The following is a 24,074-nucleotide window of genomic DNA, read 5'->3' as shown; positions in this document are numbered from 1 at the left end:
ATTACATGAGAATACGTGGAAGTCTGTGCTCACATTGTTCTTCAGAAAACGAGTTCCTTCTTTCCCATCCCCACAGCTCTGTGCACAGAGCGGCTTCTTCCCGAACGACGCCGGTGGGGTCTGGACCGTCCTGAGCCGGCATGTGGCTGTCCAATCTGTAGAAGTGACCGGACGCCTTACCAGTAAGAGGCCTCAGATGATCTTGTTCATTCTTGTGCTCCCAGTACACATGGTGCTCTGTACTGGGGGGTGGGGGGTGGTAAGGAAAGTCTGCTGATCAAGAAATTTCTTTAATGCTAATAAAGTTCACGGGACGGAATGGAATAGTTCACATACTTTATATGATCCACGGAAACCCTGACCTGCAAAGACACATGAGCCACTCCACCCGTCTCCGATCCCAGGGGTGCCAAGCCAAGCGCTCTTCTAAAGTCCAGTGTCAGCCAGAGGCTCCCAGGGACAGTAGGTGGGAGGAGCTCCTAACAGTGACGGCCGCTGAACTCCAAAGCCAGGTTTTGAGGACACAATGGCCACCTCAACCACTGAAAGAAGAGGGGAGAAGAGTAAAGGGCTCACCAGGCAGGACCCTGTCACTCACATCAGGATTTTGAGTGCAAACTGAGGAAAGGCGGCTGCACAGGGATCGGGGCAGCGCAGGACCCAGAGAGCACCCACACAACAGCAACCCCCCCGGGTCCCAAAGAGCCCCGGCTCTGAATATGCAGCCAGAATGAGAGCCTGCCCAGCAAGGCCGCCCTTGGATTTGGGAAACTGTCCTCAATTTCCAGAAGAAAGCTGTGCCCATGACACTTAGCACCCCACGCCAAAGCCGGGATACGTGCAAGGAAGCAGGCCCTTACAAGCAGCTCAGCTGTTTATTTAGTCAGTAGAAAAATGACTTTACAGGTGTGCGGCGTGGAAAGGGAGACGGGGCCCCACCCCCACGCTAGAGCACTCCAGTCCAGTCCAGTGCCTGGTCTGCAGGGGTGCCCGTGAGCACGTGAGCTATCTGGACGCCCCAGAGCATCTCCTAAGTGTGCTGCCCCCGTGGGGGGCACCGATTTCGTGCCCGGCAGCTGGGCCTGACAAGAGGGGTCTGACGAGCCAAGTCCTAGAAGCGGCCCAGCACGGTGGCTAAGAGAGCCATGCGTATGTACATGCCGTTCTCGGCCTGGCGGAAGTAGGCTGCTCGGGGGTCCGAGTCCACCTCCACGCTGCAAGAGAAGGAAAAGGGTTGGCACACAGCCCACGATGGCCCGTTCGGGACCAGGCGCCCTCCCCCAGCCAGCCCCCATTCTGAAGCCGCGTCACCTTATCTCATTGACTCGAGGCATAGGGTGCATCACAACCATCTTCTTCTTGGCCCGTGTCATGATGTGGGGGGTGAGGATGAACTGGCCGAAGCACTGTGAGTGAGACAGGGGCCCCGTCAGCGCCTCAGGACCTGCGATCTTCCAGGTCCCCTCCACTCCAGCACTTAGTTCTCAGAACGAGGGGCCCCGTCAAACTCCCGGGGCCCTGCCTTCCCCGCCACCAGTCTGGACACCGAGCAGCTCCAGGCCTCCCCTGACCGTGGCACTCACAGCTTCATACTCCTGGCTGGAGTCAAAGCGTTCTTTCTGGATTCGAGTCATGTAGAGCACGTCGGTGTCGGGCAGGGCTTCCTCAATGCTCTCGAACTCCTCCTGGAGGGTGAGGCCGAGCCAGAGTGAATGCAGCGCCGGGCTCTTGCTGCCCAGCCCGCGCGCCCCACGACCTCCCGGGGCCTCACCTGCTTGGTGCCGCGGGCCGCCACAAAGGCCCGCACGTTGGCTGGCATGCGCAGGCTTGGGGGGGCCACGTAGCGCAGGCTGACGCGGTACTGGGTGAGCAGGCAGGCCAGAGAGTGAACGGTGCGCCCATGCTTCAGGTCCCCCACCATCGTGATCTAGGGGAGGAGCCTAATCACCAGGAAGGCCTTCAGACCAAGCACCGGCACCCCCGTTTTCCAGCTTCTGCTCTCAGGACCAGGATGGAGGCCTCCCTGCTGCAGCAGGCCTTTGTACAGAGAAGGTCCTTCCCACAGGCAGCCCCCCGCTCCGGAGCTTCCCCAGGCGGGCCCCCAAGCCCTGCCACGACCCTCACCGTCATGCCGTTGACAGTCCCAAGCTCCTCCCGGATGGTGAAGATGTCCAGCAGAGCCTGGGTGGGATGCTCTCCGACCCCATCCCCCGCGTTGATCACCGGCCTCCGGCAGTGCTTGGCTGCCAGCTGGGAACACGAGAACAAGAAAGGAGAGCCTTGGCTTCTGCATCTCGGTGGCTCCCCCTCCCAGCCGAGTCCCACTCTTCCTGGGTCCCCCTCCCTGTCCGGCCCAAGCAGAGCCTCGCAGTCACGTCCCCAGACCATCCTACCCAACCCTGTCCCAGTGCGCAGAGGGCCTCACCTCCACCGCTCCGGGCTGGGGATGCCGAAGCACGACCACGTCAGCGTAGCAGCTCATGGTCTGCACAGAGTCGGCCAGGGACTCGCCCTTCTGGACCGAAGATGTGGCTTCCGAGAAGCTGAGCACAGCACCCCCCAGCCGGGCCATGGCTGCGGCAAAGGAGCTGCTGGTCCGCGTGCTCACCTCGTAGAACATGGAGGCCATCACCTTCCCCTGGCGGGAGCATAAGATTCAATGTAAACATGGGTGCTCATCGTGGGGAAAGCACGGGCTGTGGCTTGCTTCCCCCGGTGACTCGGGAGGGGCACTGAGAGAACCCCTCCCTGCAAACCTCCTCGTGACCTGTCCTGACCTTGACGTTCCCGTGAGTGTCATACTGAGCTCAAGGCTCCACTTCCAAAAAAACCATTGCTGAGTATCTGAACAAGATACTCATTGTCTGGGGGAGAAGGAAATACCCAGTTCCATCCCATGAATCCGTCTGCATAGACCAAGTGACCAGATCAGTAGGCTCATACACTGGTGCTCAGGACCCTGTCAGTCAGCTAACTACTGGTCAGAGGAGGGCAAATGTGGGGGTCTGAGGGCCTGGGGCAGCTAGAACTTCCAGAGCAGAGAAGGCTGAGTAACTCATGGTGGAGGGTTTAGACTCACAGGAAGGGACCAATGGCAGGAGAGGGGGATCCTTCTAATCACCGCATAGCCCTGCTGACAGGGTCCTGGACCCACAGCCCACAGCCCACAGCCCTGACCCTGACCTTGAGTATGTCGAGGCTCCGCTCCTTCTGCACCATCATACGCAGTGTGTGTGCCACATTGAACAGGTGAGACATCTAAGAAAGACACCCACGTCAGCTGGAAAGGCAGTGGTCCCCAGAGGTCCTAGCCCCAACTTCCCAGATTCTCAAAGCTCTGGATGTCCCCATCCTCCCTCCCCCAGGCACCTGATCCTTGGTGAATTGCTGGACAGACAGGATATGTTGACCCACTAATGAGTGCAGCAGGGGTGAGGTCTGGGGGTGCAGCAGGCCAGGGGTCCCCAGGTTCTGGGGTGACGCCTGTCTAGGTACTGGTGGTGGTGGGTAGCAGGTGCCATCAAGAGTTCCCATCAGCTCTGCAGTGAGGGACGGGGCAGAAGAGGGGGGTCAGAGGGCTCCTCCTACACAGGCCAGCTGAGACAGGTCCCCGAGGTGAGCGTGTGTTCCGGGGGAGTCTCACCTGGCTCAGCTGCCTTCCGGGAGGACTTCTCCTTTGGCTCCTCAGCTACAAACAGGGCAACAGGACAGATGTAAGCCTGCAACCAGGGTTTGTGAAGATCCCCATTTCCCCCGCACTCTGGACCACGGTGTCTGTGTTAAACCAACTCACACAACAGCAGCTGTAGCAGGTTAGGGGAAAACAAGAAGGACCGGCAGCCCGGGGGACACACAAGTGACTTCCCACGGGGGCTGCTTTGTGTGAGCAGTGGTGCCCTCCCAGGGCCCTCCCAGGCGGCGAAGGGATCCTAGGCAAGGGGGACGGCCAGGCTCACACCAACAACAACCTGGATTTACCCCACGTTCTGCTGCCCCGTGGGATCCCAGCTCCCGGGCGGAGGAACACAGCTGCCCACAATAAGAAAGGGCCGTGAGAAGCTGCGGGGCGCCCACCTCACACTGGGGAGACTGATTCATGCAGAGGAGGGTGGGTAGAACAAGTCAGACTAGCATGAGGGGACGGCCAAAGGGACAAGGTAAGTGTCCACCAGGGACACTGTGGGGGAAGAGGAGCCTGTCCCTCCACATCTCTAAGTCCAGGTGGCCCCATCCTCCACATCACAGGACCTCCCTCTTACCTGGCAGACCAGGATCGGAGGCTCGGTGGATTCGGGGCGGCAGGTGGAAGCGGCCATCAGGAAGCCCTGGGACAGCCCGGCGAGGCCTTTCAGGTGTCTGGAGAGACACAGGCATTTTGCAAAGTACTGACCCAACTCCTCAAGTTCATTCCTCAAGAAAAGCCAAACCACTCACTGTCCACTGTGAGAATGGAATGGATCCCATTCTCCATCACCTCCCCTCAGATTTGTCCTTCTGCTATGCTGTGCTTGACAGAAAGAGACAGACTAACTAACCTTTTAGAAGCATGTGTTAGCCCCATGACAGGCCCTCAGATAAACCTCCAGCTGGGTTAATAAGAGGCTTATCTTTCCCCTAGGTAGGTAACCTCCTAAACTGAGAGTTGATTCCATCTTCTACAGCAAACAAAGAGGTAGGTGGTGGAAATCTTAAGTGTCAAGTACAGAGCCTTCTACCCTCAAACCACCCAAGAAAACACGGGTGTCGTTCGCCCTGTCCCTGGCTGCAGCCCCCAACACACCCCCCAACCGCCGGATACCGTGGTTATCTCACTGGTGGCAGGGGCTGGAGGCGCGAGCTGGGGAACAGCCCCCTGAGGCCACTTGCGTACATCCTGTCCATAGCCGGGGGGCACCAGGACCTGCGGACAGAAGGCAGGAGTGGGCGAATAAGCCAGGGGCAAAGAGCCGGACTGAGACCCTGAAAGAATGGAAGCTGGCAAAAAGAAAAATCGTCTCAGGGGACCTGCGCCCACCCCCGTCCACGGCAGCTCAGAGAGGTGCTGGGCGGGAGGACAGTGGGACAGAAGTCACTACTGAGGATGGGGCTCGGGCCATACGCGTACCTGCCCGTCGATATAGGCCACCTCCCCTCGCAGGACCACGCGGCGGACGGTGCCCTTCACCTTCTGCCCTTCGAAGGGCGTCCAGTGAGCCTTGGAGAAGGGCATGTGGCTGGGGATGGTCCACTCGTGCTCCAGATCCACCTGCCCAGAGTCACGGGTCAAGCGAGAGTCGCGCGCTGCAGAGCCCCCCCACCCCCAGCCCGCCCGCCGGGCCTGCGCGCCCGCACCTCCACGTAGGTGTCCTCCTGGGGGGGCAGGTGGAAGATGCGGCGGGGGTTGTGGTGCAGGCGCTGCAGCAGGTCGTCCAGACTGAGCCGGCCCTCGCTGACAGCCGTCAGCAGCAGGGGCAGCATGGTCTCCAGCCCCGGGAAGCCGGGGGGAGGCTGGGGCCCACACTTCTCCTCCAATGTGTGGGGGGCTGGGAGGGAAGAGAGCAGCACTGTCAGGCCCAACCACCTCCCCGTCTGGGGAATCACACAGGTCACCAGGACCGCACTGCTGCCCTAGCCCCGACGCTTGTCTCTTCGAGTTGGTTATGTGGGAAACAAGTACACGGGGCGGCTGCCACCCTGGGGGACCGCACCTTCCGCCCACCTTCCCGTATTTACGATTTTACTCATTTGCTCATCAGTTCCTTCAGGGAGGATTTATGGAGCACCCGTCACAGCCCAGGTGCTCTGCTACACGGGTCAAGGCCCAGTCCTCGCGGAACCCGGAGGCCCTGAGCTGGGGCCCGAGCCCTGCTGGGCAGCGAGTCCGCTGTGGGTCCCCTCACCGTGGTCTGAGGCGAAGCAGTCGATGACAGCCATGTTCTCCCACAGGGCCTCCACGTCCTGGCGGGAGCCCAGCTCGGGCCGGACCTCCCCCTTCCCCGAGCCCAGGCGCTGCAGGTCATCGTGGCTCAGGAACAGATGGTGGGGGGCCACCTCACAGGTGACTGGCAGCCCCCGCGCCTTGGCAGCTTTAATCAGTAGGATCTGGGTGGGGGGAGAGTGGGGAGATCTAGCGGAGGCCTCCCTCACGCCCTGCCCGGCGAGGTCTCTGCTTCCAACTTCCCCTCTAGGAAAAGGACGGGGCAGACAGGCCGAGTGGTGGCTCCACGCTCCCTGCGCCCTCTGACCCCCAGCAGGAAGGGCCCCGGGACCTCAGTTGGACTCTCACCTCCTCCTTCCGGGCCACGTGACATATGTGCACCGAGCGCTGGGTAAGCTGGGCCACCATGAGGACGGCGGCCACACTCTGCCGCTCCGCGTGGGCCACAATGGGGAGGTGGGAAGGCCACGTCTCAAAGTGCTGGGGACAGAAAGAATGTAGCAAGGAGCGTGCAGAGCCTTTCCTGGTCTGAGCTCATCAGAGCCCAGAGCCCTCCTAGAGCTCTACATCCTTTACTGCTGTTAGCCCACTCTGTGGGGTCCTCAAGCTGGGAGGTACCAGCTGGCTGCCTCCTCCCACGGGCCCACTGCCTACCTCCATCCACTGGGCCACACTGTCCAGCCGAAGCTCAGAGAAAGTCTCGTTGAGGTAGAGCTTCAGCCCAGCGGCAGACCCGGCTACAGCACCCAGGGTTCCTGCATTTTCTGATGAGGCTCCGAGAAATAAGGCAAAGTCACAGCGGGCGCCAGCCTCTGCCAGCTGGAGAGGGTACACAGGAGATAAGGCCTACTGGCACCCATGCCAGCCTGGCACCAGTGGCCTGGGCCCCTAGGCTTCTGCGAGGGGCAGAAAGAAGAGGGATCCGGGAGGCAGGCAGGGACATCCGGGACACCAGGAAGCAGGAGTGCCAGGGCTCACCTTCTGGGCCAGGGCGAGGGCCGGCGCATCAATGATGGGGGGCCGGGTATTAGGCATGGCGCACACCATGGTGACGCCCCCAGCCAGGGCAGCAGCGGTGCCTGAGGCAAAGTCCTCCTTGTGCGTTCCCCCCGGCTCCCGCAGGTGCACATGGATGTCAATCAATCCTGGGAGAACATGGACATGACAAGATTAGACGGCAGTTCAGAGACACGAAGGACATCAAACATGTGAACTGGGGTGGCAGGAAAAGCAGCAGCAATTGATACGAGCGAGAGGTGGTAAGCTTCCTCCATCAGCGGCACAGTGGGTCGTGGGAGCAAAGAGCTCAGAGAGGGCTAAGCTGGCCCCCACGCTCTGTGCCGTCCAGACAGGGTCCGTACCGGCTGCTACCAGTGTGCAGAAGCCGGGTTCTGCCAAAAGATGCACTCACCAGGAAGCCGCACAAGCTTTTGGGAAGTCATACAGTCAACGTGCACCTTCAAAGGAGGGGCAGGCCCAATCTGGCCCAGGGCCTGCAGGTGAAAACCGCAGTAAGCTCTGATTTCAGGGAATCCCGGGAGTTGTAGGTAGGGACTGGCTTTCCCCCATAAACCAGGTTCTACTCCCCCCTTACCCACCTTCTCTCTCTCTCGCTGCAAAGGCTGGTTATTGGTCTACTTCATACTGAGATCTCCCAACCCCAAGGCCCCTCACTTCTCCCTCCGGCCCCATTAACACTGACTGCTGCCCTCCCAGCACCCAGGCCCCAGTCACCTCCACAAACAGTTTGGTGCACTTGATATCGATGATGAGGGGCACGGAGAAGTCAGCGGCCAGGCGCCGGGTGCGGTAGCCCTTAGTGACAAAGGAAGAGAGACGCCGGCCCCCGGCCCCGCGCATTGACAGGTTAATCACCAGCTCGAAGTGATTCTCAGCCAGCTGCTCCAAGATGCTTCGCTGCGGCGGGCACTCACCATCCACTGCCTCCTCAAAGTGCCAGTCCACAGCTGTTACCTGCGGCCCAGAGACAAGGTCAAGGGCTAACCTGAGCCTGGCGGGAGTCAGGAAGGAAAGCCTGAAGGGAGGGGAGGCGGCCTAGGAACCCATGGGGAGACTGAGGACCCACGGGGTGCAGACCGGGGCTGCTCTATTTGCTACTGGCAAAGTATGTTTCTTGACAGGAAAGACATCTACTCTACGGTTACCAAGGCCTGTGTGGTATGAGCCCACACCTGCACGTACAGAAATAATGTTCTGGAAGAAAATACACCAAAAAGGTTAACAGGGCCAAAGAAACCTTTTTCCTTGCTTTTCTGCATATTCTATTTGCTCTACGTGGAATACACAGGACTTGTACAATGACAGAAAAAGCAGGGGAAAAGAAGAATTCTCTGGTACGTGGGGTAGGCTGTGGGAGCTCCTGTACCTTGACGCCGTGCTCAGTGTAGAAATCGGCGGTGCCCAGACTGGCGTAGAGGCTGTAGCCTAGGCTCTCTAGCAGCCGCACGGTCGGGAGCAGCTCACTTTTGTTCTGCAACCAAGCAGAAGCAGGAAGAGGTTGTGGCTCTCCGGTCTTCCACTTCAAGTCAGCCCAGGCCCAGAAAGCCAAGGCCATCTGCCCCAACCTCTCTGGGCAGTGCCCGCAGCCCGGGGTCTGTACCTTATAGCTACCAATGGTCAGCAAGATGTTCTTCTTGGGGATCTTAAAGCCAGTGCTTAGCATGGCCTTGAGGTAGGCCTCGCAGCGGCTCTCCCCAAAGCCAGCCACCTCCCCAGTGCTGGTCATCTCCACGCCCAACACCACGTCGGCACCCGCCAGGCGTGAGAACGAGAACTGAGGGACCTGAGGGAGCAGAATGCGAGATACCAAGGCAGAAGGGGCCCAACTCTCCTCACCAGGAGCGGCAGCCACGGCCCCTTCTCCTTGGCCTCATCCAAAAGGCAAGGTTAGCCTTCCCCGCTGCTGCTCCGCCTGTCAGTCCCCTGCTTCCCAAACATACTCTGGCTCTTCCCTCAGTTTCCACTCTGCTAGTCCTTTCTTTCTTTTTTTTAATTTTTAAATTTTTTTAAAATAAACATATAATGTATTTTTATCCCCAGAGGTACAGGTCTGTGAATTGCCAGGTTTACACATTTCACAGCACTCACCATTCTGCTAGTCCTTTCTACAAGGCCTATTCCTTAGCCTTGGAACACTTCGTCAATAAGCTCAGCAAATCAAACTTTCAGACTGTCCTTCAAGACCCAATTCAGATACCAACTCTCCTCCTAGGCCTTCCCAGGTCGCCCCTTTTGGAAGTGGCATCTCTTTTCTGAAAACTTCTTTGGCATCTTATTCTTATCTCTGCTGTGTAGGTTATCATAGACTGTAACAGAAGCAGGTTTTCGGACCCAACTTCCCTTGCCTCCCGTCACTCGAATGTGAGCTCCTAAGGGACAGACACCATCCTATCACCCTTACGGCCCAGTGGTGCCGTGCCCACAACAGCTGCTCGGGTTTACGTGCTGACTGACCTATCATGGGTGCAGTCAATGAATGCTCTCCCACTATGTGCCTCCTTGCTTCTGACTTCTAACCTCAAGGTTTCAATGCTCCATACCTTTACGCCCACGACTCCGGTGCCTGTCATGAGCCCCACGGGTTCCACTTCTTCCCCCATGATGACCCGTGTGGCCAATGCTACTAGGTCCACACCTAGTGTCTTGGAGACGAAAGGGAAGGAGCGAGAGACACGCACGTTGCATTCGATGACTTTTAGCTGGTCGTCCTGGGGCAGAGAGGGGACGGATCAGGCCTGCTGCACGCTGGGCTTGTTGATGCTACTCCACTGACCTTGACTCTCCCCCTGACTTACCACTCTGTGGGTAGCCAGTCTGGAATAACTAACTGTCACAAACCCTGACTAGGACCCCCTCCCCCTCCAGCTTCTGAGCCTACTCAGATGAGGGCAGAAGACAGTGAGCCTTGCTGGCCTTGCTGGCCCTGCAGCCCCAGAGAATGAGGAGGTGCTAGTCCCTTCCCTCAGTCCGCTTTTATTACCTTGGCAATGAGCTGCAGATTGAAGGGTCCCGTGACCTGCAGCTCCTGGCCCACAGCATGCACGATGGCTTTAATCCGCTCTAGGGTTTTGGCAGTGATGTCTTGTGGTGGAGTCACCAGCGTGGCATCACCTGAATGCACACCTGCATTCTCCACGTGCTCAGAGATGGCAATGGCTGCCACCACACCATCACGGGCCACAGCGTCCACGTCGATCTCCTAGTGGGGAGGCGAGGGCAAGGCAATATAGGGCAGCGGGCCATTTTCTTCTCCTAGTGGGGATGCGAGGGCAAGGCAATATAGGGCAGCGGGCCATTTTCTTCTCCCACTTGCCTTAGGAGGCTCCTTTCCTTTAACAACCCTCCTTCCCGGTTCACCATTTGACTACAAAGTGTTACAGGACCGGAGAGGGGAGTTTCCACCAAAGGCTGAGGAACCCACCCTTATAGACTTATAGTCTGTGGCCCTACCTTGGCCTCCTGGATGAACTTGGAGATGACCACAGGGTGCTCCTTGGAGACGGCTGCCGCACTGCTCAGGAATCGTTCTAGGTCTCCGTCAGTGTAGGCCACGTTCATAGCAGCGCCGCTCAACACGTAGGAGGGGCGCACCACGCAGGGGTACCCCACTGTCTGGCAGAACTGGCGAGCAGACTAAGGGTACAGCTGGGTTGGTCACGCTCACCCCTGACCTCCTCCAGCTTCCAGCCCCCCACCAGGCCCCAGCCCACCTCTAGGTCACTGAGCTCCCTCCACTGAGGCTGGCTGATACCGATGGTGTCGAGGAGCCGGGAGAACTTGAAACGGTTCTCAGCTGAGTCGATGGCTTCGGGGGATGTGCCCAGAACTCGGCACTGCTGCCGATGCAAGGCCATGGCCATGTTGTTGGGCAGCTGCCCGCCCATGGAGAGGATCACGCCTTCGGGGTTCTCTAGCTCATAGATGTCCATCACCACCTTGGTGTAAGAGGAGGAACGAGTGGAGGCAGCCGGTGGTCAGGGGTCTGGGCCTTCCCGCTCACTGCTCCTCACCCTCTACCCACTTCCCCTCACACCCCACAAGTTCCAAGGAATCTTGTGTCAGCCAGCCACTCCCACGTGACCCTGGCCCCGCAGGTGAATGAGTGGTCTTCATTCCTCTCACCTCAAAAGAGATCTCATCAAAGTACAGTCGGTCACACATGTCATAGTCTGTGCTGACGGTCTCTGGGTTGTAGTTCACCATGATGGTCTTATAGCCCATCTGTGACAGAGAGGGAAATGAGATTTAGCTAGGAAGTGGGAGAAAAAACAGAGAAAAACTAGGGCAAAATCCCCTCCTTCTTTTTTCTTTTTTTAAAGATTTTATTTATTTGACACAGAGAGAGAGAGAGAGAGAGAGAGAGAGAGAGAGATATCTCAAGTAGGCAGAGAGGCAGGCAGGGGCGGGGGGAGCAGGCTTCCTGCTAAGTGGAGAGTTGGATGCGGGGCTTGATCCCAGGACCCTGAGATCATGACCTGAGCCGAAGGCTTAACCCACTGAGCCACCCAGACACCACAAAACTCCCTACGTCTACAACACTTCAGCTTTCTCTGAAACGGCTGTGAGGGACACCTGCCTTGGGAGGGAAGCAGGGCCAGCACTGGAGGAATCAGAGAAGTATGTACGAAGTGTTGGAAAAAAGACACATGCCCTGTGAGGCCCAAGATGGCCTAAGGGGAGGGCTCCCTCTCACACCTAACCCCACTACTCCCAAAGCCCTAAGACAGATGGAAGTGTAGCAGTCAACAGAAAGTGCCAGGGCCAAGTGTGGGCAGGAGGCGACTGCTGGACCCAGACGGAGCAGTAAAGGGAAGAGCACGAAAGAACAGCTCTCGGACCTTTCGGAGCTGCCGGATGCAGCCCACGGCACACCAGTCAAACTCAACGCTGGAGCCGATCCGGTAGACGCCGGAGCCAAGGACCAGGACATGAGGCGTTCGGAAGGTGAGGTCATGGGTGGTGCCCCAGTAGGTCAGGTACAAATAGTTGGTCTGGGCTGGCCACTCGGCCGCAACCGTGTCGATCTGCTTCACCGCCGGGCAGATCCTCTGCTCCTGCCGCAGCTTGCGAACGGCCAGCTCTGTGCTGAAGGAGAAGAAGGGTCAGAAACGGAGCCCTGGGGGGGGGTGGCAGGGTGGACTATGTAGACGAGTGAGGTCCTGGGGCAGCGAACGGAGAGGAAGACAGCCCAGGGACGAAGGTCAGAGGCCTCCAAAGCTCCGAGGGCCATGCACTAGTACAAAGGCCCCACATCCTCCGCCCCACGCCCTCACCGCCTCTGACCTCAGCACGGCAAGGGCAATCTGCTTGTCTGAGAAGCCGAGGCGCTTGGCCTGCTGCAGCAGGTCTGGGGGCAGAGGCCGTCCGCGATGCTGTTCCAGCAGCTGCGCGTGCACCACGATCCGCTTCATCCCGTGCAGGAACCAGCGGTCGATGCGTGTGAGCTCGTACAGCCGCTCCACCGAGTAGCCGGCCCACAGAGCTGCCGCCACCACGAAGATGCGCTTGTCGGTTGGCGTCTCCAGCTCCTAACGGGGAGGGCGGACAGATGGATACGGCAGGACTGCGGAGAGGGATGTGTCCAAATGTTACGCATAACAGTCCCAATCCTTTTGCAGCGCCTCAGAAAGCCTGAAAGCAGCAGCGCCACTGTTTTAGGAGAGGAAGCTGCAGAAAAGGAACAAGAGCCAAAGCTCTGTGATGGCAAAAACCTGTAGGCAAATCTTGGCTCTGCCTCCTGGCTGAGCAGCCAGCACAAGCTCCGCAAGCTCTCTAGGCCTGTCTCACTGTCCCTGGAAACGAGCTTAAGAATACATCCTCGTGTAACGATAGAAGGGATGAACCGGGATGAACCGCAAATTCTCAGCCATGTGGAAACACAGCAACACAGTAACGACTGCTGCTCTTAGTGGTAACAAGCCTGAGTGGTAACAAGGCTGAGGGCAGAGGGGGTCCACTTCAGGGGTGCTGCCAGGGGAAGGAAGCCACTTACCATATCACTGACCGGCTTTACCGTGTGGTCAAAGCCCACACAGTTCTCATCTACCATCCGAAGAGCCTTCTGGAAGGCCTCCTCAAAAGAACGCCCAATGCCCATGACTTCACCTGGAGGAACAGGATGTAAGGACTGAGGGCCTGGAGGCAGGAGGTGCTGCCCAGAATTTCTACGACTTAGGTCCCTTGAGACAAGTCTCACGGTGGTAGTATGTACGGTGTCTCATTGTTGAGGAATCTTCCATGGAAGTTCCTTTCCTTAGCATTTTCATGACCTGTGTTTCTTAGTGACCCCGGAATCAAAATGTCTAAAATGGACATGGGGATACTGGAACATATCACAGTTTATCACAGTGACCCAACCCCCGATGGTTATCCACTTAATTTGCTTATCCCAATGGTGATGACACTGTCTGGGATCTGTCTCATCCTTTCAAACTTCTTGACAGTCTGGATAACAGGAAGATGACCCACTACTCTTTGGATCCATCCAGAGATAATCACGTTTACAATGCTTATTTTGAAGTATTTCTTCCTGGACTTTTTTTCCAAATAGGTTTTATATATGGTTATAGAACATGTACAATTTCTAACCTGCTTTTTCTCTCATCATAAGCTTGTTCCCACATTGCTATGTGATCTTATTACCAGCCGTTTAATTCCTGTATGATTTACCGTAACTGAACTGCTCACTTCTGGAAGGACACCTAGCTTTGAAGTGTTTATCCTTCTAAGTGAGGCTGTGATGTCTTTAGGGCTTTGGATTATCTCCTTAGGATACATTTTCAGAAGTGCAGGGGCAATAGATAAGGCCCTTAATAAATATTACTTGCTTCACAGAAGCTTGTGATTCATAATACACAGAGTAAGTCTAACCACCTTCTAAGAAATATGTACAATTATTTTAAACAATCTTTGCTCACAAACGAAAATGTTACCTCATTTTAAATAGATTTTAATTTACTAATAAAAGGGAACTCCCATCTCTACAAACCTTCCAGGTTTGCTTATTAATCTCCTCTTCCATTAAGTTTTTTAACGTCCTCTGACAATTTACCCTAGGATCTTCAAGTATTTCTTAACAATGATATTTTTCTAATTACAATCCTAATTGTTTCTTTAAAAGAATTTTAAAACACTAAAATGCTAATAGTAGTGTTAAGGAAGTGGATGATAAAGTGATTTTATTCAACTCCTTTATAATATGCTTATATTATAAAAGCGTTGATCTGGGGCAAAAGAGAAACCCTGCACATTCATACATGCATGCGTATGAAGATTCTGGAATCACTCATATATATACACATCTATCTCCAAATTAATCTGTGTGACATGATTATAGACAACTATTCTTTTGTGGTTCAACTACTTTGCTAATCTCTCAATGGTTCATGTATCTTACTTATATAATAAATGTTATAAAAAGTTACCAAGATCACATTCTAAGGACACTTCAACAGACATAAAACATTTAAAGGTCTCATCTGGGAATCAATCTTTTTCCTATTTTCAGTCCACTTCTCTTTACCAACAACTTAATTATGGCTTCAATCCCATGTTTATTATAATTTTCATGTAACAGAAAATTCATCTCCAGAAGGAACAACTTGGCAGTCTTGTATGATTTCTAAAAATTCCAAAATACTATCTGAGCTTCCTTAGACTTGCCTGTTCAAAGGCTACTATTGCTCTTAATAGAAATTTGGAACACAATGAAATGCTCTTATCCTTAGCTGGAAGCACTGTGGTATGTGAAATGCTGGCTTTGGTTGAAATGTTTCAGAACAGTCTAGAGTGACTTAAAGGGACACCACAGGGAAGCATGGTGACTCAATTCCAACACATTCGACCACCGCTTGGATGTTGACCATTACACCCAGCCGTTGTTCGCTGCTACGTTTCCTCGTTTTTATGAAAAAGTTCTCAGATGTCCTACTCTGATCTTAAACGTTGTGTTAAAACAAAAACAAAACCAAAAACAACGTGGTGACCATGGCAGAAAGCACCTGGAGGAGGAGATGGGCGGACACCAGCTGCCACGGCAGTTCGGCAGTTCTCAGAACAGCAGGCCTCACTTCCGCGAAGCATCAGTACTCAAATTCGCACAGAGAACAAACTGTCATTGGTATTAAAAGCCTCGTGATGAGGCTGTGGGCAAAATGCAACGCAAGGCCGTGGGTAGAGTTTCACGAAGCCGCTCTCGCCGCCGACAGAAACAAGAGTGTGACAGAGGTGCGTATAACTAGCAACTGGATCTAGCTTTCCATTCTTGGCTCTACCCTCTCCTCAGCCACGTCACTTTCCTTCTGAGGGCACCTCAGTTTACTCATTTGTCAAGCAGGAGAGAGGAGCTAGTCTGATGGCTAACACACCCTCCCAGAGATTCTGACACGCCCGCCATCCGGGGAGTGGAGGTGGCATGTGTTTTCTGGCACAGAATTCCAGATGCCTCTGAGTCCCACTCTTGATGAGGACTACCAAGTTTGAAACGTCCCTGTGAGCTCTCAGAAACCATGTTCTCAAGCTGCTGCTAACACTGGATCTGAAAGGCTATGCCAGAGAACTAACTCTATGACATTGTAGATTCTTAGGGCTGCTTGGAACCCAAAGGGTGATCTGAGGAAGGGTCTCCTGGGGCATGTCTCTCTCACCAACGCTCTTCATGCAGCTCCCGATCTTTGTGCTGACGCGCAGGAACTTGCTGAGGTCCCACCGAGGGATCTTGACCACACAGTAATCCAGGCTGGGTTCAAAGGCTGCTGTTCCCCCTGTCACGGAGTTCCTGGGAGCCACCAGGTGAAGGTGCCAGGACAGAGCGGGAGATGTAAACAGTGAGCTGCCAGACAGCTTGCTCTGTCCCCACACATTCAGACCAATGTCCTTTCCATAATCCCTGACCCATGAATGTTTTCTTCAGCTCCCCTCCCCGTCTGATCTTTCCCCACCCTCGTACCTGAGCTCAGGCAGAGGAATGCCCAAGGCTAGTTTGGCTGCCACATAGGCCAGTGGATAGCCTGTGGCCTTACTGGCCAGGGCAGAGCTGCGAGACAGCCTGGCATTCACTTCAATGATGTAATACTGCAAAGAGAGAGAGAGAGAGAGAGAGAGAATGTCACCAGATAACTGGCCCAGAAGGCCTACCTAAGAGAGCTATCAGGAGGGCCAGAAAACAAAGCCCTCTCTGAAGGGGGAGAGAGCAAAAACACCACCCCCAACCCAGTCCAACCCTACCAGGCAATCCTGACTTCTACTCCAAGGTCTGCAGGGTCAAAAGTCCTCAAAATTACAGACAGGGGTCTACCAGCTAGAACATCACCTCCAGGGCCTAGAGTCTTACCTGCTCAGACTCGGGGTTCAAGGCGTACTGCACATTGCACTCCCCAACAATTCCAAGGTGCTGGGTCACCTTGATGGCTGTCTGCCGTAGTAGCTGGTATTCCCGATCATTCAGTGTCTGGCTTGGAGCCACCACTATGGACTCACCAGTATGGATGCCCAGTGGGTCCAAATTCTCCATGTTACACACCTGTGAAAGAAGGTCCCATGGAGGGCACTGCCAAAGGGAGTCAAGAGAGACAGGAGACTGCATCCCACGGTCTGTTGCTTCTGGTGAGAGCCCACTGTGTGTCTCAGGGACACCGAATCCTCACAGATCGGAGCGCCAGGCACTGCTCTTACCAGACCTCATACTGCCGACAGTACCCCCCACCGTTACTCACCGTGACACAGTTGCCATAGGCGTCTCTCACCACCTCGTACTCAATCTCCTTCCATCCCTTCAGGGACTTATCAACCAGCACTTGGCTTGTATGGGCAAAAGCTGGGGCCACAAGGGCAAACAGCTCCTCCCTGTTGGAGGCAAAGCCAGAGCCCAGGCCACCGAGGGCAAAGGCAGCACGCACCAGCACGGGATAGCCCAGCCGCTCGGCGGCTGCCTGGGCCTGTAAGGAGCAGAAGACATGAATAAACAGATCAGGCCTCGACTGCTGGCTGCACAGAGGGTGCCTGGCCCCAGAGAAAATAAGATACAAGGACAATGACATCCTTCCACCGTCCTACAGCCAGCCTCGAACCTGTTCAAGAGAATTTGCCGCCTCGCTGGGGGCCACGTGCTCGCCGATCTCTGCCATCCTGGAGGCAAAGGCACGCCGGTCTTCCGTCAGTTCGATGGTCTCCACAGGTGTGCCCAGGACACGGACCCCATACCGAGCTAACACTCCGGCCTTTGTCAGCTCCACACCACAGTTCAGAGCTGTCTGGCCCCCAAAAGTCAGTAAGATGCCATCTGGGCGCTCATTACGGATCACCTGAGGGAGGAGAGGAATAATAGGCATTAGGACCTTGGGGGTCCATAGGAGAGGATCAAAGGAGTTTAGGACCCAAAAAGACCACAGGATCCCCCCACCCACGTTGGTCCCCTCCTCAGACCAGCCTTACCCCAGTCATACCTGGGTTACGTAGTGAGGTGTTATGGGAAGGAAATAGACCTTGTCAGCCAGCCCCTGGGAAGTCTGCACTGTGGCGATGTTGGGGTTGATCAGCAAAGTCTGGATGTTTTCCTCCTTCAGGGCCTTAATTGCCTAGAGGGACAAAAATGGCCTATCAGCCTCGCCCGCAAAAACAAGACTATCAACGGTCTTAGACCCCCAGCGTGTCTCTTCTTCTCTCCCTCCCTGTGCTCTCAGTCCCTAATAACCAATTCCTTTTCCTCAGCACCTCACCTTTCCCCATGTTTCCCAGATCTCCTGGTTCATTCCCTCCCTACAATCAACGTTCACGCCTCAGCCCTCTCAAGACTACCCATTCCTGAGGGTCACACACCCAGAGGGACAGGGACGGACATGCTTTACCTGAGAGCCTGAGTAGTCAAACTCTCCAGCTTGGCCAATGGAGAGGCCCCCAGAGCCCAGGATCAGAACCTTCCGTGGTGGTGGAAGCCCAGAGCCTGGGCTGGGAATTCCAGGTGGACAGAGGCGCTCAACCAGCCGCTCTCGAACTGTGGAGGCCAAGAAAGTCATAGAACGTTCAAGCTGAATGAGAGCTGAGAGATCATCTACATCAACCCCCTAGCTTTACAGCAGAATCCAAAACAAGTCATCCCTCTAATGAGTAGCAGAGGCAGGACAAGAACCTAGGACTCAAGATCCTGGAGTTTGTTTTCCCGGAAGAGGCATAAATAATCATCGTGGCTTGGTTGCTTTCCCATCCCATCCCCTTCACCTACCAAGCATACCTCCCTTTCCTGGGGGAATGTCCATCTTATGCCCATCCCAGAGCCAACCCTGTTCTTAGTTCTCCACAACCTGGATCTACGCAGGTGCTTACCTGTCTGGCCCCCAGGGTTCCCAGCTGTGGCTTCTTTCACAGTTTCCAGAAAGATATCAAAAAGTAACTCCATGTCTGAAGGACCAGCTTGGTGCTCTGGGTGAAACTGAACACTGTTGAAGAGAGGACACGTGTTGAAGAGATGGGGTCACGGAACCTGCCATCATCCCTGGCTTGGAATTGGCAGTCGTGGGGGCAGGTAACAGGATAGATGATGGGGCCCACTGCTGTGCTTTACTTTTTTCTCTTCAAGACCCTGGGGCTTCCACGCTGTAGACAGTCAGTCACCCTGCTGGAATCGCCCAGACTCACCTGAAGAACGGCAGGCTGTCGTGTACGATGCCTTCGTTGGAACGATCATTGGCGTTGGTAAAGAGAGGAAGCCAGCCTGCTGGCAGTGAGTCTGTTTCCACAGCAAACCCGTGGTTCTGGGATGTCAGAAAGCAGCGCCCAGACCCCACCAGCAGGCATGGCTGATTATGGCCTCGGTTCCCATATCTGGAGATGGAAGCACACTGAGTCACTGGCCCCTTTCAACCCCCGCCCCCCACCCTTCACCACTCTACCGAACCCAGCTTCTGTTGCACTCAGCACCCTCAACCGGCCCCTGCTCCTGTTTCAACACTAACCAACACCAACTCTATTCCCATCCCCAGACTCCCCACCGCTCACGTCAGTAGTGCGGGCCTTCCTCTCCCCACAAGTCCCACCTCATCTTGTATGTCTTGGCCCCAATGGCTAAGGCCAACAGCTGGTGTCCCAGACAGATCCCGAAGACAGGTCGGGGATTAGGCTCAGATAAGACACGGCTCAGTGTGGATACCACACTGGGATAGGAGGCGGGGTCACCAGGGCCATTACTCAGGAAGACACCCTCATACTCTGGAGGGGGCAGAAAAGATGATGTCAAAACCAGTCGTCGAACCAGAGAGACACACTCGCAGCCCTTACCATCAGAGCAAAAGCCCTGTCTCCTTCCCTGCAACTTAGAGCAACTAGACCAAGGGACAGATCTTCCACCCATGCTGCCTGCCTGAAGCCCTGTACACACCCCAGCTACTCACCCCTGTTGTCTAAGGCGTGGTCCCACGGTACCACTGTGACCTCAGCACCACGCTGACAGAGACATCGGATCTGATTATACTTGAGGCCACAATCCAAAGCAAGGATCCGAGGGGTGCCCCCTGCATTGAACACCCGTGGAGCCTGAGGAATAAAGGACAACAGTTGGCAGCTGCGATCAGTAAGGACAGACAGACACACACGAACCCCTGCCTGAGGTTTCAGCTCATCTGCCCTCAAATGATCACCCCAGTTATGGTGATAATAAAACCACCCGAGCTTGTACCACTCTCCCACTCTACCTCGGTACCTTAATTGAGACCTCTGGCACCAGGGGGCGGGCATTCGGGTCCAAGAATGGCAGTGCTGAAGGCTCTGTCCCATCCTGGACCAGCTTCCCCAGCAGAGACCCTTGCTCTCGCAACTTCTTAGTCAGCTCCCGAGTATCCACTCCTGTCAAAAGGGCGCACTCTCAGAGATCACACTCCCCCAACTCAGTCATGCAAGCGGTTAGACTTTCAGAAGCACTGCATTCCAGAACCCTGAGTCACACACAGCTGTTCTAGGGGCATCAAGATCCTGGGCCATCCTGATGGAAGTACACTACCATGAAGTGTTCTTGCTAAAAATATCACATCTGAATTGAACCACGACTTCTAGATTTGTTTACAGAAAATAATACTGGGAGACAAAGAATATGCTAAACAACACTACACGAGTGTAATCAACAAAACGCGGACTGTGGGATGCTCTAAAGGAAAACGCACTTATTTTTGTCAAATGGGTTATGAGGTTCTTTGATCAAAGGGACATATCAACCGAATGTAATACACAGATCTTACTGAGATCTAGATTCAAATAAGCGGTAAAAATCATTTTGATAATAGAGAAATTATAAATGTTGCCAGGATTTTTGATATTAAGAAATTACTGTTACTTTTTTTAAAGACACAATAATGTTATTGTGATTTTGTTTTAAAAAGTATTCCTGATTGCTTTTTTCACAGACACTGAATTATTTGTGGATGAGATGATACAATGTTTGAGATCCGCTTCGAAAAAATGAGGGGGTTCTAGTCGTAGTGGTGAAATAAATTTAGTACTGAGTTAATGATTACAGAGGCTGGGGGTTCATTATATTATTTCCTCCTTTTTATGTTTGAAATTTTCCATTGGAGCAAGAGCTCAGTTCCTTCTCCAACCCCCAAACCCCAATGTAAACCTTCCAAATCTGATACATTCTATCACAACCTCCGACTCAAGGCCCAAAAGTGCGTAAGACATCTCTTCTTTCCATGCAGGCACCTGGGCTCTGCCCAGAAATGATCACGCGTGCGCCATACCTTGCAGGCCAGGGATCCCGTGCTGCTGCAGCCACTGGTGTAGGGTGCGGGTGGCACTCCAGTGGCTGGGCATGGGGCAGCACTCTCCCACCACCAGTCCTGCCACATGGATCCCCGAGGATTCAAACCACTGTCAACCGAAGTAAGAGACTGTGAGGAGCCCAGGGCCACATATCTTCCTATCTTCTTTTCCCATCTTACAACAGGGGCCCTACACTTCAGCCACACTGAAAGGACTGGTCAGTCCTTTAACACACCAAGCAACTCAAGCTTTTGTCTTCCCCCATATGAAACGCTGAACACCAGGCCTCCATTAATAACTGAGAATGAGCTTTTCCTTTCCTTCCTTTTCTTTTATCCAAAACAGAGATTACAAATCCCATTTCTGTGCAAATATCCAGGGCAGTCTGTGCCTCCTTAGGGTTCACCTAGACTCACTTTACTTCTTGCTATTTACATTGTATATAAACGTGTTTCTGGATCTCTCTACCACAGGAACTATGAAGGCCTCAGGAACAAGGAGCCTGACACATAGTAGCAGTCAACAAACATTTACTGAGTGCCCACTTAGTGCCAGGCATTGTAACAGACGTTGGGGGAGGAGCAGTGAGTGTGCAAAAAGACAAGGTCCTGTCTTCACCATGTTAATTTGCTACTTAAGGAGCCTGAAAATTGGGGCGCCTGGGTGGCTCAGTGGGTTAAGCCTCTGCCTTCGGCTCAGGTCATTATCTCAGGGTCCTGGGATCGAGCCCCGCATCGGGCTCTCTGCTCAGCAGGGAGCCCGCTTTCCCCTCTCTCTCTGCCTACTGCTCTGCCAACTTGTGACTTCTTTCTCTGTCAAATAAATAAATTTTTTAAAAAAAGGAGCCTAAAAATTAACAAAGCAACAAGTAAATAAGATTATAATTACAGAGTATGAGAAAAGCAGAATGTAAGATAGATGCAAATGCTTTATTAAATAAAAGTTCAAGGTAGGACAGTAAGCATGATTATGCCCCTCCCCCCTCAGTAGGGGATTATCATTAAAAAAAAAGTTAATGCAAATTCGCTACTCAGTATATAAACATTTAATAACTAAATATAGAACTGGGTCAACTATGTGGGAGGGGATGGCATACTGAAGTCACGTATGTTTAGTGGTAGAAGGTTTAAAAGACGATAGCTGTTGAGTGTTCCTCAGGCATCTGCAGGATAGTGTGGCAGAACCCTCCATGGCCAGGTAGACTCATCTGTATATGGATGGGTGCCTTCATAGCACATCTGTCACAGAAGCATCCACGGGGGACTTTCATCCTGGTCCTGTTAACTGTCTCAGTTTTGCAGGTTTGTAAATGCTTATTTTGTCAGTGTGTCTACAGCTGACAAAGCTGAAGACGGACCATATGTTAACCACCACACTGCATTATAAACAAGAAAGTAGTCTATTTACAGGTTGGTGATGAGGAATGGCCGCTTCCAGGACCTAGCGTTCCTCTCCTAAGAGTTAGGGTGAATTAAAGAATTAACGGCTCACTAAGCCTGGAAAACCAGGACAAAATGCACTTCAAGGAATACTGCACCTAGGCTAGGGTGGTTTCCACTAATAATTTGTCAATTTTTTTCATTAGTTGAACTCTCGGTGCAACTTAGTTTCCAAATTCCAGAGAACAGGTAGAACCTCACTGTGGGAGGAGACTAAGTTTTCTTATCTAGAGATAAGAACTCTACTGAAAAGTGGCAAAAATGAGTCAAGGTCAGGAAAATAGGTTTAAAAAGAGTATCAGCGGGGTCCCTGGGTGGCTCAATCTGTTGGACATCTACCTTTGGCTCAGGTCATGATCCTAGGGTCCTGGGATGGAACCCCATGTCTGGTACCCTGCTCCCGGGAAAGCTGCTTCTCCCTCACCCTCTGCCTGCTGCTCCCCTGGCTTGTGCTGTCAAATAAATAAAATCTTAAAAAAATAAAAGAAAAGAAAGGAAGTATCAGACTGACTGTGTGGTAGATGAACTGGGACCCACCCTCACTGGGAAGGGTGTGACCCTAGCTTCCAGTCCCTTTCCCACTATGTAATCTTTTTTTTTTTTTTTAAGATTTTATTTATTTATTTGAAAGAGGAAGACAGTGGAGAGGGAATACAAGCAGGGGGAGTGGGAGAGGGAGAAGCAGGCCTCCTGCTGAGCAGGGAGCCCAATGCAGGGCTAAATTCCAGGACCCCGGATCATGACCTAAGCTGAAGGCAGCTGCTTAATGCCTGGGCCAGCCAGGTGCCCCTCTCTCCCACTATGTAATCTTAAAGCATTGCCCCCATCACACCACTCTGCTGCTAAAAAATCTTCACCGGTTCCTTACCAAAGCCCAGACTCTTTGGCTTGGCATCCAGCGAGCGTTCTGTGCCTCTCAAGATACTTCAAGCCCTGGGTAGGATTTGTCTTATCACTTCAAGTGTGTGTGTATCTTTGTTCTCTCCAGGATGCCTAACTTAATGTCAATGTCTTCACTTGACTAATAGTTAACGATCATTGGTTTGAAAAGAAAAGTAGAGAAAGCATTTGGGTGTGGCTACCTTACTGAGACCGAACTCATCCACTTCATCTGTGGGGATGCCATAGTTGCCGATCAGAGGATATGTCAGCACTAAGATTTGTGCTTTGTAGGAAGGGTCAGTGAGGGCCTCGGGGTAGCCGACCATGCCGGTTTGAAACACTGCAAGAAAAAGGCAGGGCTGGGGCTCGGGCAGGGCTGGGGCTGGGGCTCGGGCAGGACATCCTTCACAACACTGCTCTGCGCGATGACAATGCCCCAGCGGTGGCTGCCTTGACCTTGAGGGATGAAAGGGGCTGGGATGGGGACAGGGGCACCAAATGGGGGTGAGAGGAGGGTATGCAGGCGGGAAAATGGCGGGTTTGGGCAGGGCAAGCGGGGCAGAGAGGGGCAGCAGAGAGTGGGATGAGGTCGGCAACCGGCTCGAGCTTGCTTACCCACTTCCCCGGCAGTCGACACAGTGGCCCCAAAGGGCTGGCCCCGCAGGACCGACCCATCCTCCAACATCAGGGCCGCCATGGGAACGGAGCTCAGAGGCGGGGGCTAGCACAGAGAAGCGGCAAGCGCAGCAAGCCCCAGCCGGTGCTGGAACCACGTGAGGTCGGCGCGCCAGAAGTCGGTCCACGTGGCTAACCGCGCCGGTGGCTGGAGCGCGGGCCGCGGAAGGCGCAGGAGCTCCAGGCGCGCTAGGCGGCGGCGGACTGCGGCGGCGCGAGCTGCCGGCAGCGTGAGGGGCGGGGCCCAGCACGCAAGGGGCGGGGCCAAGCTAGCAACAGCGTGTCGGGCGTCTCCTCTACCCTCCCTCCCCACCAACTCCGCCCCACTTCAAAGTCCTGGGAAAACTAGAAAAGAAAACCGACTACCCAAAAGCGCTCTCTCCCACTTTAACCAA

General features: G+C 54.2%; 1 protein-coding gene across 4 annotated transcripts; it reads right to left on the bottom strand.

Moving 5' to 3' along the window:
* Positions 1-861: 861 nt before the first annotated feature.
* Positions 862-23,845, bottom strand: LOC111158365 (carbamoyl-phosphate synthetase 2, aspartate transcarbamylase, and dihydroorotase). 4 transcript variants are annotated; one of them, XM_022520369.1, is made up of 44 exons: positions 23,620-23,845; positions 23,205-23,344; positions 20,662-20,791; positions 19,629-19,771; positions 19,321-19,462; positions 18,967-19,138; positions 18,569-18,754; positions 18,257-18,369; positions 17,782-17,927; positions 17,380-17,511; positions 17,005-17,238; positions 16,651-16,872; positions 16,269-16,457; positions 15,885-16,009; positions 15,583-15,713; positions 12,930-13,042; positions 12,221-12,465; positions 11,776-12,022; positions 11,060-11,158; positions 10,648-10,872; positions 10,388-10,570; positions 9,918-10,136; positions 9,478-9,645; positions 8,538-8,720; positions 8,304-8,408; positions 7,652-7,891; positions 7,329-7,410; positions 6,896-7,062; positions 6,572-6,736; positions 6,266-6,397; positions 5,880-6,081; positions 5,332-5,522; positions 5,105-5,245; positions 4,799-4,900; positions 4,260-4,356; positions 3,644-3,688; positions 3,370-3,539; positions 3,184-3,258; positions 2,426-2,638; positions 2,125-2,250; positions 1,772-1,927; positions 1,584-1,685; positions 1,312-1,406; positions 862-1,214 (listed from the first exon to the last, which is right to left on the bottom strand). In XM_022520369.1, exons 1-44 carry the CDS (start codon positions 23,699-23,701, stop codon positions 1,112-1,114), a joined length of 6,678 nt encoding a protein of 2,225 aa, XP_022376077.1. In that variant the 5' UTR covers positions 23,702-23,845; the 3' UTR covers positions 862-1,111. The 4 variants fall into 4 exon arrangements, with proteins under 4 accessions (XP_022376077.1, XP_022376078.1, XP_022376080.1 ...); XM_022520370.1 differs by lacking the exon at positions 16,269-16,457; XM_022520372.1 differs by lacking the exons at positions 862-1,214; positions 1,312-1,406; positions 1,584-1,685; ... (3 more) ...; positions 3,184-3,258; positions 3,370-3,539 and having other exon boundaries at positions 3,664-3,719.
* Positions 23,846-24,074: the final 229 nt, after the last annotated feature.

The sequence above is a fragment of the Enhydra lutris genome, unplaced genomic scaffold (genome assembly GCF_002288905.1).
Source record: "Enhydra lutris kenyoni isolate GAN:26980312 unplaced genomic scaffold, ASM228890v2 scaffoldscaffold59, whole genome shotgun sequence".
Taxonomy (NCBI): domain Eukaryota; kingdom Metazoa; phylum Chordata; class Mammalia; order Carnivora; family Mustelidae; genus Enhydra; species Enhydra lutris.
The sequence above is the reverse complement of the archived record's forward strand: the minus strand, read 5'-3'. Positions and strand labels throughout refer to the sequence as shown.